General features: G+C 59.5%; 2 protein-coding genes across 3 annotated transcripts in view; both read right to left on the reverse strand.

Annotated features, from left to right (window-relative positions):
• Positions 1–360: 360 nt before the first annotated feature.
• On the reverse strand, positions 361–9,000 carry SSH3 (slingshot protein phosphatase 3). The gene is made up of 14 exons (XM_027856061.1): positions 8,871–9,000; positions 8,235–8,272; positions 7,710–7,950; positions 5,864–5,982; positions 5,709–5,780; positions 5,233–5,298; positions 4,325–4,519; positions 4,112–4,205; positions 3,690–3,818; positions 3,549–3,595; positions 2,273–2,419; positions 1,800–2,000; positions 1,417–1,705; positions 361–870 (listed from the first exon to the last, which is right to left on the reverse strand). Exons 1-14 carry the CDS (start codon positions 8,934–8,936, stop codon positions 619–621), a joined length of 1,956 nt encoding a protein of 651 aa, XP_027711862.1. The 5' UTR covers positions 8,937–9,000; the 3' UTR covers positions 361–618.
• A 1,045-nt stretch (positions 9,001–10,045) lies between these two features.
• The window catches only part of ANKRD13D (ankyrin repeat domain 13D), a 9,388-nt gene continuing 7,097 nt past the window's right edge, over positions 10,046–12,336 (reverse strand). For both annotated transcript variants that reach the window (XM_027856062.1, XM_027856063.1), the window contains 4 exons: positions 11,911–12,042; positions 11,644–11,807; positions 11,073–11,164; positions 10,046–10,421 (listed from right to left, as the gene is read on the reverse strand). In XM_027856062.1, the coding sequence (XP_027711863.1) occupies positions 10,208–10,421; positions 11,073–11,164; positions 11,644–11,807; positions 11,911–12,042 (602 nt within the window). In that variant the 3' untranslated portion in view covers positions 10,046–10,207. The remainder of the gene's footprint in view (positions 10,422–11,072; positions 11,165–11,643; positions 11,808–11,910; positions 12,043–12,336) is intronic.

Here is a 12,336-nt window from a genome sequence, read left to right on the forward strand (position 1 = left end):
GATGAGGCCCCTGCCCCTTTGAGATTCTGGTGGATGACCCTGGCTAAATCCTAGGGAGCCCCAGCTTGGGGAGGAGGGGTCTCTTACTCCCCTTAGGAAGGAGGGAAAACCACAGACCACTAGAGGCTTGGGGGCCAGGGTAGGTGGTCTTGGGGCCCAAGGTTGGATCTTTGAGATCTTAACTACAGACAAAAATACTCCAGAATCCTGTCCTGGCCTCCCTTTCCCTAGATCAGGGGTGGGAACATGAGGCCTGAAAGCCACATGTGGCCTTTCTAGGTCCTTGGGTAGGGCTTTTGACTGAGCCCAAGTTTTACAAAACAAATCCTTTTATTAGGAGGATTTGTTCTGTGACATTTAGATTCAAAGGGCCATGCTTGAGGACCTAGAGGGCCACGTGTGATCTCGAGGCCACAGGTTCCCCACCCCTGCCCCAGACGAACAGTGGAGAGAAGTGTGAGGCCTATGCCCGGGGGGAGACCTCAGTGTACTATCAGTGGAGGTGATGGCTGAAGGCCAGGGGCAAAGGGGGTGAGGTGGGAGGAGGAAGGGGCGTGAGGTGGGTAGGTAGAGTGCAAGGTCGCTGTTTGGTGACCTCTTCCTAGTGGCTAGAAGGGTTCAGGGCCCCCCCTCTTCTCCGCTGCTGTCCACACTGGCCTGTCTCATCATTCTCCGGGCTCTGGTCTTAGCTCCATCCACAGCCTCCCCCTGGCCCTGGTTCTGGAAGGCCTGGCTCCGGCTGGCCACCAGGGCTGCGCTGTGCAAGGCGGCTACGGACTTTCGGGGGAACAGGGAAGGCCGTGGTTCCTCTTTGTCCCTGGAAGCCTGGGAGGGAGCCTCACCTGAGGACTCGTTTGGACAGGAGAACACCTGGAGGGTGTAGGAAGAGAAGGCGTCTGGCCCGGGCCTGCCCCCATCTTGGCATGGCTCTACAGGCCAGGCCCAGCCCCTCGCCTCCCCGGAGCCTGTCCTGCCCCTTCCCAATTCCCCTCCTTTGTTCATGGTGCCCCTTGGCCTCCCATCGTTCAAGGCCCCCCTTGTCACCTCCTCCAGCCCTTCAGCCCACACTGATCTTTGACCTTGGTGATGAGTCTGGCTCGCTGCCCACCTATGACCTCGACCTGTTCTCCAGTGAATTCACGCGGGTGTCTGGTGCCGCCAGCCCCTTCCATTTGTAGCCCCAGCCTCAGAAATGAAGGAGGGGGCACCCTGGGTAAAGCCTTTGTTTTTCCTCCTGTGATTTCATTGGCCTAGAGAACTCCCGGTGAGACAACTCCCTCCCCCGATGCAGACCCTTGCTCCCTACCTGAGCAAGCTGTGGCTTGCGTGGGGTGACTTGGAGGCGGGACAGTGACTGAGGCTGGCTGGTTACTCAGCGCACACCCTAATACCCTGGAGGTGCCCCACTATGCTCACCTCTGGCAGATCACTGGTCTCGGGGTGACTCCCGAGGTCTGGGGGCTCCAGCAGACTGATGGACCTCATGATCCCCCGCAGGTCCATGCGGGGCCGGGGTCTCAGCCCCTCCAGGCCTGGCCCCTCTCTCGGCTTTCCCTGTTGCTCCTCCCCTTCTGTGGCCTTCCAGTCCCGGCTGCCCCCTGGCTCCAGGGCGGGTGGGGGATGCGACCAGGAGGCATCGAGAGCCAGAGGCTCCTCCGGGGAGGTCCTACCGCCAGCCTTCTGCTCCCAAACATGGCTCTGGCGGCTAGAAGGAAGAGAGCGTGGTGACCGGGCCATCCCTTCCTTGCTATCTGCCCTCCAGCTGCCCCCCTAGACCCCCCCACCCCGGCGGTTGGTACCTGGCTGTGAGGATGCCTTGGTAGGTGTGCAGCTGCCGAAGGAAGCCGGGGTTGGGCCGGGCAATGGGGCGCAGCTCTTGCACGTGCCGGAGGGCCTGGTCCAGGCCCCAGTTGTACTGTTTCATGGCATAGGCCATGACGGTGGCGGCTGAGCGGCTCACCCCCATCTTGCAATGTACCAGCACGCGGGAGCCTTGGGCCCTGTGCAAGGGGTCCTCTTGGTCAGCCACCCCTAGTCTGGCCTGGCTGCCTGGCTTCTGGGACACTGACTAGAGGCCAGAAAGGTGCATGGGGGGGGCAGCAGGCCACACTGTTGACCCTGGCTGTTGGTGTTGAGAAAGGAGGAGACAGGGAGGACCAGGGGAGGTGATGGGGCTGACCCGGGGCAGGGAGGGGAGTGTGGACGTCTGCCTGGGGCCAGGCCTAGAAGAAGCCGGATCGGGAGGAGCAGGGGAGGAGGGAGCCTGACCCACCGGGCGGCCTCAATGAAGCGATGAGTTTCCTTCCAGTGAGGCAGGAGCTCCTCTGTCTCCTCATCCCAGAGCCGGACGTTGTGATACGTAAAGAGCTCTGGGTAGAAATTGTCGATCTCTCTGGCCACATTCAGGATGTGACTGACCCTGCCAAGGAGAAGCCAGGCCATGTGGGCTGGGCCTGAGGGAACCTGGAGCAGGCCAGGGCAGGCCCGAGGCCCAGCTAGGCCAGGCCTGGAGGCTGTGACAAACCCATTTTAGAGCTCAGCTGGAAAACGCCAATGTGCTGTTGAAAACGCCCATGAAAAGATTCAGGGTGGCAAAGGGACCGTGCATTCCCAGAAAGAACAGATGTCAGAAGCAAAGGGCGTCAATAAAACCTTAACAGACAAGTCAAGGGAAGCTACTGCTTGCAATGCTAAGTGAGCTGGCCTGGGAGGCAGAGCCCCTATGCTCATGCCAGGACTGGAAGGGACTTTTGGGGCCATCTGGTCCAACCCCCTCATCTCACGAAGGAGGAAAGTGAGGCCTCAGGAGCAGAAAGGATTTGCCCAAAGTCACCCACATAGTACGTGTCAGAGGCAGAATTGGAACCCAGGTCCTCTGACACCCAGCCAGTGTTCTTTCCTTTGGGCCACACTGTGTGACCTTGGTCAAGGGCCTTCCCTCTTTGGGGCCTCTGTTCCCACCTCTGCTGGGCCTCCCTCAGGTCTCCTCCAGCTCCAACATTCCATTGCTTATTCTGACAGAGATAGTGGTGTTTTTTTAGAAAGTCACCTCTAGGTTGGCATTTTTGTTCACTGTGTTCTGTAACTGGTGCCAACTGGTGGCTGCGATGAGGCCTTTTACCGATAAATAGGTGATTAATGGCTAGGTTCCAGTTGGAGCCTTCTTGGAGAGGGGGCATCAAGAGAAATCTTTTTCTGGTGGAAAAAGGCAGTGTCAGGGGCCACGACCCTGGGGTCTGCAGAGTGCCTAGGAATTGTGCGCTCTGTCTGTTTTTCCTTCACCTTGGGGACAGAAGTAAGACAGAAAAGCAAAAGAGCCAGGGGGTCGATTAGCCCAAAGAGGCGGCCTCCACGATATGGAAGATGAAGGAGCAAGTTTGGGAGGAAGCTGTGACAGGATGAGTGGGATGGGCCCTGGGCGGGGGGGGGGGGGGGTCAGAGGGCGAATCTCAAAGGGGAAGGGGCTTCAGCCTCGGTTTCCCCCTCTGTAAATCGAGGGAACTGGTCCAGATGACTGCCAAGGTGCCCCACAGCTCTTCAGTCCTTACCGGTTTCTCTGCAGTTCATCCAGGTTGGCTGCATTCCACTCGGAGCCCTGTGGAAAAGGGAGCGGTGAGTGGTTGCCTCCCTCCCCATCTCTCCACCCAGCCCCAGCGTCCCTCCCCAGTGCCAGTCAGTGGCAAGCTCACCAGGTACAGGTGGGGGAAGATGTGCGAGGCCCGATCTCGCTGGGCCACGAACACCAACATCTGGTTGTCAACGAAGTCTCGGTACTGCTGCAGCGGGCAGCCCAGGCGGCCCTCCAGGGCCTGGCGAATCTGGGGAAGGGGGCCAAAGGACAGACAAGACGCTGCAGGTGGGTGAGGGCACTCTGCCCACTCCCTGGGCCTGTCCAGGATGGGAGCAGGCTGGGCCCACGCTTAGGGAGAGTCAGCCGGGGGCAAAGGCCAAGACCGAGAGACACAGAAGGGAATGCTGGCTCGTCGGGGCAGGAGTGGGGCCGAGGCCTTTGGGCGAAGGGGTCTGAGGAAAGTTGTTACGGCAGAGGAAACTTCCCAGTCAGGTCTGGGATCTCCCAGCTAGGGGCAGGCCGGCTCTGGCTCCCACCTACCTCTTTGGAGGTGACATTTTCCAGGTCACTGGTGTCTAACACATGCCACAGCTCAGTCAGGATGAGTCGTTCCATCTGTCCTTGCTCAGAGTGCCTAGGGGTGGGGCCCATCAGACCAGTGTCCCCCCAGCCCCAGCCCACTGGCCTTCCTCAGCTCCCAAGGCCCATATCATCCCTGCTCCCCACCTTCCTCCCTGCCCCAAGGGCACTGACCCACTAGAGTCTGCACTGGGCAGCTGAGACCGGAGGGACTCCAGATCCGCCATGGCCATCCACTCATTGAGGCAGCTCTGGTCTGAGGTGATTCGGTCCTGGTAGTAGCCAGTCCAGGCGAGGGCACTGCCTCCAGGTACCAGGCCATTGCCCAGAGCCATCTCGCACGCTCGGTGTAGCACCTGGAGGGTGGCCCTGAGCGGGAGAAACAGTGCAAGCAGGAAGTCACTCAGCATCGGTAAGTGCCTGCTATGTGCCAGGCCCGGTGCTAAACTCTGGGGATACAAAGAAAGGTAGTCCCTGCCCTCAGGGAGCTCACAGTCTAACAAGCAAAGGACTATGTACAAATTCAGGCTAAACAGGAAATAATTAAGAGAGGCTAGACTAGAGTGGGGGTGGGGAAGGCTTCCATAGAAGGTGGGATCTGAGGTGGGACGGGGAGCTCAGTGGTCAGGGCCTTGCAGCCATGGGGACAGAGAGAAGGCCCAGAGCAGGGAGATGGACAGCCCAGAGGGTGGGCACTGGATCGAAGAGCGCATGTCAGCGAGTGAGGTGGGAGAAGACTAGAAAGGGAGGAGGGACTTCGAATGCCAGGCACACCATTTGGTATTTGATCCTGAGGGCCCTAGGGAGTCACCAGAGTTTACTGAGTAGGAGGTGACATGACTGGAGGCAGGCAGAGCCCCCCAGCAGCCATTGCAATAGTCCAGGGGTGAGGGGATGAGACAATTGCCCCTTCTCCGGCTCTCAGTGGACATCTCTGGGCTTTCGTGACTCACTCCAGGGAATTTCCAAGGAATGGGTGGTCGTTCTGAGGCCATTAGGCCAGGCCTCCCCCTCCCCTGCCCCATCTCTTCCCCATCCCCCACTTTCCTCTAACCGCCCCACCCCCCACTTCTCATTCTCACCACATGGTCTGTATGGAGATAGGCTTGAAGATTCTTGTCTGACCCCCGGATGTCACAGTGAAGCCCCTGGAGGAGGAGGGTGGAGATCAAGCGGTCAGGAGCGGGCTGTACAAGCTGGGAGACTCCCAGCGTCAGAGCAACCGAAATGGCCCTTCCCCTCCCGGGGCCTCAGTTTCCTCAGCAAAATAAGAGGGTTGGATTAGGTCATCTCTTCTGTTTCCTCCAAGTGCGCAAGTATGAGTCACTCATTATGCACACATATGTGCATTCCTCAAAGGTTTTAGACTTTCTACAGATCTCACCTGCTCTTATCACAACTGCCCTCTGAGACAGGCAGGGCAGGTGTGTGATGTGGAAACTGAGGTCCAGAGAACTCCAGTGCTTTTCCCATAAGACCTCACCACCCAGATCCCAAAGCACAGCTAGTCCTAGCAGCCTTCTTCCCCTCCCTCTAATACCAAGTTGCTTCTTCTCACCCATCGCCATCCAGGTAAACTTGTGTGTCACTCCAGAGGGGTAGGACCAGGCCCAAGGTGCAGCTGGGGGAACTGGAGGGACAGAGGGAAAGACAGCTGGGTTCTCCTTGCCCTTCCCGTCTGCCCAGTCTCCCCGCTTCCAGCAGCGCCCCTACCTGCTCTGGGAGAAGTCGACCCCCAGGAGGACGGTCTCATCCTGGCTTAGTAGCTCCGAGGTGGACACCACAAGCAGGTACCTGAGCCATTGCGGCCGGGTGGTCTCCAGTTGTACTGCCTGTGGGGGGTGGGGGAAGCACATGATTCAGAGATACCGTCCCACGTGCAATCTCCTGGGGGTGGGGGGTGGAGGTAGAGTGGAGGTGGGGGAGGAACTGGACCTAAAGGAATTCCCAGATATACACAACTCTCTCTATCAATGCATGTGCGTGCCTTGTCTGCACTTGCCTGGGACACTAAGTGAAGTGACTTGTTCAGGGTCATACCGCCACAGGCAGGACTTGACCCCAGGTCTTCCTGGCTCTGAGGCCAATTCTCTATGCACTAAGCCATGATGCCTCATCAATTCACCATTATTTAACCTTCCCATCAGCCCCCTCTCCCAGTTCAGTGCAGGAAATATTTCCTGAGCTCCAACTGAGGACATGGTGGGTGGGATGGGAGAGAGTGAGGGGAGTGGCGCATGTGACGGTGTGATGCCAGACTTATGCCTGCTCTCCCAGAGCTCTCTCAGTGGGCACATGAGACAGAGACATTGGTAACAAAAGAATTAGACAGAATGTGAGAAGTACTATAAGAGAGGAAGACAGGGAGAAGTCCCATCTTGCTGGGAAATCAGTCTTCCTGAGGGGGTGATATTTGTGCCAGGCCTTCAGAGATGGGGAGAATTTTAAAACTGGGGAGAGCTTTCCCAAGGCATAGACTAGGCTTCGTGGGCCAATCAGAGGAGCAGGAATCATGTCTCTAGAGATCGTCTAGTCTGACCCTTCTCATACTGAAGAGGAGGAAACTGAGGCCTAGGGATATTGAGGGACTACAGACTTGGAGATAGCAGGAACCTTTTTTTTTGCTTTTTTGGTGAGGCAATCAGAGTTCAGTGACTTGCCCAGGGTCACACAGCTAGGAAGTGGCCACATTTGAACTCAGGTCCTCCTGACCCCAAGGCCTGTGCTCTAGCTACTGCGCCACCCAGCCGCCCCTAGATGGCAGGAATCCTAAGGCCATCTAGTCTAACTCCTTTATTTTACAAATGTGGAAACCGAGGCCCAGGAAGATTAAGGGACTTGCTCCGGGTCGCACTGGTGGCAGCACTGAACCCAGGTTCTCTGGAACAGAGGGTTCTGGCTGGAAAGGTAAGCTAGACTAGCTGGTCTAGGACCCTGAATGCCAAGCTGAGCCTTCCTAGAACTGGCAGTTAGTGAGGAGGCTATAGGAAATGGTGCTGCAGGGAGGCTGGCTGGATTGGAGGCGAGATGAGCTGGGGAGAGCTCTTAGGGGATGGGCCTGGACTACGGAGATGGCAGAGGAAATGGAATGGAGGAAAGGAGGAAGACCCAGGCCTTGTGGGACTTAGTGCCTGGCCGATCAAGGGCGAGGGAGAGAGAAAAACAAAACGCCTGGGGTCTGGAATGTCAGGGAAGGGGAGAAAGCCAGGGTAGAAATCTCAGAATCAGAAGGAGCGGATGTCGGTGGAAAGATGCTGAGTTCAGTTTGAGACATGTTGCGTTTGAGATGGTGTCAGGGCATCCTGGGAGAGATGGCTCTGAGATAGGCGGGGTGACAGAGGGAGGTCGGGGTCCTCCTCCTGGAGGTGAGAGCTGAAGCCCTGCAAGGAGATGGACTGGCCCGAGGGAGAGAGTATGGAGAGAGGGGGGAAGAGGGAAGAGGATGGAGCCTTTGGGGGAGGCAGAAGGAAGAGACAGAGAAGGCACAATCAGAGAAGTAGGAGAAGACCTGGAAAAACGGTGTCTTTCCCTTCCCCGTCCCTCAAGCCCCACCGCTTACCAGCTGGATATTGTCCTGGGCCCTCAGCAACCCCACCATGAGGTGCAGATGCCTCCTCTGCTCTTGCTTCCCAGAGCCTGAGGACTCTGGAGCGCCCTGGTCATTTCCATCTGGCTGGTCTGCGGGAGCCTCCTCGTCTTCTGGGTCATCCTCGTCATCCGATCTGTCCTGATCCCCGGTGTTGGGCTCCCCTCTGTCTTGGAGCCCCAGGACAGCACCACGGAGCACCGCAAAGCTCTGCCTGGCCAGGAGCAGAGCATCATTGGAGGCAGATTCCTTACTCTCTGAAGATTCCAAAGCACTTAACCCTGCCATCATCTGCTTCCCCTCTCTTTCTACCCACCGAGCCAAGGAATTGGAGAAAGAGAGAGACTGTGTCCTATAACGGGACAAAGGACCTAAGCAGCCCACAGCTCGGCTACTGCCCCCCAGTGCCCTGTGATCTCACCAAAGGCACCCAGCTAGCCAGGGGAGACAGAGCTGGGATGGCCCCTGCCAGGGGTGTGGGGCAGGGGGCTTCCTCACCTGCGCTGCAGCTGACTCCTCCTGCTCAGTCCTTCATCCTGTCACGGAAGCAGCCCCATGGGGGCAGTGTGAGGGGCTCTGCGGGTCCCGTCCCCTCCCCTTCCCCGGCCCCCAAGGCCTAACAGGTTGTTCCTTCTTGGGATCCAGGCCCACGGTAGTGGGGCGGGGCCTTTTGCCAACCCCGAGGATCTGAAGCTAACGTTGGAAGGACCTTCTGAACCAAGCCCTTCTTTTTCCCCTGGAAGCGCCCCGTGGGGGTGGGGGATGGGAGAGGTTGGGGTTCTGATCTTCCCTCTTCTCCTTTTAACCCCCACCCCCATCCTAGGCTTCAGTGGCCGGGGAGGAGGGATTCCTGCCTCCAAACAGCCACCAATGGCTCCCCAGCCACCCCCGCAGGCTGCCAGGAGTTCTGTCCGCTGGCCAGGCCACCAGCTGTCTGCAGGAGAGGTACCGTGAGGGCACTCCCAGGGGGCCTCTTCTCAGGCGGGTTGGGGAAGGTCCAGGGACCCTGCCGGACCTCGGCTTGGCTGGGGGTGCTCGAGGAGGGGTGCACTGCCCGGTGCCCGGTCCAACAGGCCCAGCGGGAGAGGGGGCGGATTGTCTGCGTGGGCAGGGTCGGGACAGAGGCGGACTCACCGCGGGGCCCACGGGGGTGGAGTGGCCGCTGCCCGAGGGGGATCGGCTCACTGTGACCAGGGCCATGCACGCGCACGCGGCTGGACGGAGGGCTCCAGGCGCAGCCCCCCCTCCACAGACCCGATCCGACCCGACCGGACCAGCCCAGCCCAGCCCAGGCCTGGCCAGGCCAGACCAGACCAGGAAGGAAAGCAACGAGCGGAGCCCGGCCGAGCCACCTCGGCCTGGCACCTCCTTGGGGGCGGACCTTAAAGGGCCAGCCGCCCCGCCCGCTCGGCCTCCCTGGGCTCCCAGCGCAGCCAGCGCCGCAGCCGCCCCTCCCCTCCTGCTCTGACTCCCTCCGGGCGAGGCCCCGCCCCGGGGGGCGGGGCCACCCGAAGCCAGCCTCCGCCCTCCCCCTTTCCAGGTGATTGGGGCCGGGCAGCTGGGCGGGTTCGACGCCTTTGGGCGCTCTGTCCTGCTGCACGCGCAGCTTCGGACGGAGTCCAATGACGACAGCGGGTCCGTGCCTCAGCTCCCCCACCTCGGACACTGATGGCAGCTTGGGACCACGGAAAGGGAGGGCTTTGGAGGCCGAGGGCCCGGGATTCCTCCCCTGGCCACTGACTGCGCGCCTGCTGACCCTGGGCACGTCGCAAGCTCTCTGGGCTTCAGTTTCCTCATCTGTAAAATGAGGGACGTCGCCCTGGCATGCCTCTTCCAGCTCTGCATCTGGGAACCCCTCCTTGCACTTTGATGGAAGCCCCCGGGCGGGGATGGGGGAATTAGGCTGGCCTGCCCACCAGTTCTCTCCTGAACTGGGTTAGAATGCAGTGTTAGGAGATTAGGGCCTGACCCCAACGATCTCAGAGATCCACAGCTTTCCACGGCTTTCTTTCCGTACTTGGTAATTCAATTATGCCTGTTTGTATTCGGAACTCGTGGGGGGTTGGGGCCAGGTCATTCGAAACCTTAGCCCTGCACACAGTAGGCACTTGTGAATAGGGGAGGGAAGAGGAAGGCAAAAGGGAGAGGGAGGGAAGAAAGGCACATCTGATGACATCCAGCATCTTGGGCTGGGGAGGTGGGTGGGGGGCTTCAGTAAATACCTGGGGCTCTTTGTTCTCAGGAGGGGGGGTCATGAAGAACAGGAGTCCTCCCAAGCCTCCCCCAGGTCCCACAGAGCACGGCTGAGCCACAGGCTGGTTTCTGATTTATTTCCATCCCCTATCTCCATCTTGGGCGACCCCTGACCCGACCCCTCCCCCTAGCTGGTCAGCAGTTTATAAATAAATAAATTATAAAAGCCAGGCATGAGGCCTGGCCGGGGCAGTGTCCCTCCATCCTGATCGGGCAGTTCAGTGGTCAGTGAGGGAGAGCCGCAGAATTCGCTGTAGCTCCTCCTCTTCCTGCTGCCCCCTCCTCTCTCTCTCCTCCTGCTCCCGGGAGGACAGTTCCAGGGCCAGGCGGAGCTGCTCGTCGAAGCTGGGGGGGCTCAGGGAGGGAGGGGTCAGGCGAGGGGACCCCAGGCCCCCAGGTTCTGAAGGTGGCAGCAGGCTCTCCTGGAGGGCCCTGCCAAGGTGTGGAGAGGAGCAGATGCTAACGGGGACTGGGTAGCTTAGGAACCCCTGCCTGCCTCCCTGCAGTGACAGGCTCCTTTAGGTGGGGCTCCGGGGCCCAGAGGAAGAGGAGAGGCAGGGTCTTGGGGTCCCGCTCCTACCACCTTCCTGAGCCAACCCAGGGACGCTGAGCTGGGAAGGGGGAAAGCAGAGGTAGCTCTAAAGAAAGACTAGAAGCTGCCCAGATGGCACCGAAGGAAAGCCTTTATAAACATGTCAGATTCCCTAGCACTAAGGAGTTGATGGGGGCTAAGTCAAGGTGCCTATGTTAGAGAGAAGGCCCAAAGGCCCTGGTGAACAGGGGGGAGACACAGTCCACCTTTACCTCAAGGGCACAAATGTCTTGTCCCACCCCCGGCCCCCAGGGCTCTCCAGATAGCCTCAGGCCACACCTTCCTTACCATCCTCCTTCCCCCAAACTCCCCCATCCTAGAGACAGAGAGGTGACCTTGAGGGGATGAGGGGCAGTGTCACTGTGGGACACCCCCCCCCCCAGCTGCCCCCACGACAATTCCACCCAGGAGAGTTACAGGCCCCCTGTGGTAGTGGCGGTGGCGATGAAGGGGCAGAAAAAACCCTCAGGAATGGGAGGAGGGGGGCTCACCGCTCCAGCTGCAGCTGTTCCTCATAGGCAGGTGGGGGAGAGTGGAGGTCTGGGCCTGGCCGGGTGTTCGTCAAAGCTTCCCAGATGGTCACCTGCAAGAAGAAGGGAAGAGAAAAGGAAAGGGGAAAGGGGAAAGGGAAAGGAAGTGAAAGGGGAAAAGGGGAAAAGGGGAAAAGGGGAAGGGGAAAGGAAAGGGAAAAAGGAAAAGGGAAAAGGAAAGGGGAAACGGGAAAGGGAAAGGAAGTGAAAGGGGAAAAGGGGAAAAGGGGAAGGGGAAAGGAAAGGGAAAAAGGAAAAGGGAAAGGGAAGGGAAGGTTTCTTGGTCAGGGCTCTGCCCCCTGCCTCACTTTGACCCCACATCCAAGACCCTTCATCCCACCCACACCCTGGGCCCCTGAGTGCTGGGATGGACAGACTTCGGACTGGCTGCCACGCTCACCCCTTCCAGGCCCTGGGAACAGAAAGAGTTCCTTGGCTGCTGTCCACAGCAACCCTCCTGCCCCCTCCAGCCTACAGAGATCCCCACCAAGCCTTTCTCCACTTGGGTGCCGAGTTCTACCCTGTCTTTTACCTGCTCTGTCTCCGTCCCAGCCTCTAGCAGGCTCTGCTGGATGGCAAACTGCAGAAGGTCATCGTCTTCATCCCTTAGGGGCTCACCGTGCCCAGCACCCAGCACGCTATACCCCTCAGGTACCTCAAACACGGCTGGGTCCACCTCACAGGGAAAGGGGCTCCCTGGGGAAGGGAGAGGCCCAAATCTCAATTTGCCCCACTCTCTTCCCCACCTCACAGGGTCCTCCCCACCAGGTATCCTCCGCTTCTCCCTCCCAGGCTATACCGGCGGCAGGGCTGGTGGACTCTGTGGACCTCGGGCTGGGAGACGGCACCCACACAGAGCTTACAGGTTCATCACAGCCACACAGGTTGCTGAAAGTGATCCGGGCATTGAGCACGTGGAATAAGGGGATCTCTGAGGGGACAGTAGGGCCAGGCCCTGAGCCAACGGAAGACCGGCTCCATGGCCCCACCAAGAGGGTCATCCCCAGCCCATCACCCCTGGCCCTGTCACCTCGCCTCCAGTCCCACCACCCCCAGCCCCATCACCCCCCCACCCTCCCTGGCACTGTATCCCCAGCCATGTCACTCCCCCATTCTCCCCGTGGGGCTTCCCCCCCAGCCCCGTCACCCCCCATACCACCTCCCCCCCACACCCCTCCCCCCAGCCATGTCACTCCCCCATTCTCCCCGTGGGGCTTCCCCCCCA

This window comes from Vombatus ursinus, unplaced genomic scaffold (genome assembly GCF_900497805.2).
Source record: "Vombatus ursinus unplaced genomic scaffold, bare-nosed wombat genome assembly UNPS02011369.1, whole genome shotgun sequence".
NCBI classification, from domain to species: Eukaryota; Metazoa; Chordata; class Mammalia; order Diprotodontia; family Vombatidae; genus Vombatus; species Vombatus ursinus.

Coding starts and splice junctions, on each gene's coding strand:
- SSH3 (XM_027856061.1), bottom strand. CDS start 8,936: ATGGCCCTGGTCACAGTGAGCCGATCCCCCTCGGGCAGCGGCCACTCC. Junction 8,273..8,870: donor CCACCCCCGTGGGCCCCGCG/GTGAGTCCGCCT, acceptor CTTCCGTGACAG/GATGAAGGACTGAGCAGGAG. Junction 4,206..4,324: donor CCCAGTGCAGACTCTAGTGG/GTCAGTGCCCTT, acceptor CCCCACCCCTAG/GCACTCTGAGCAAGGACAGA.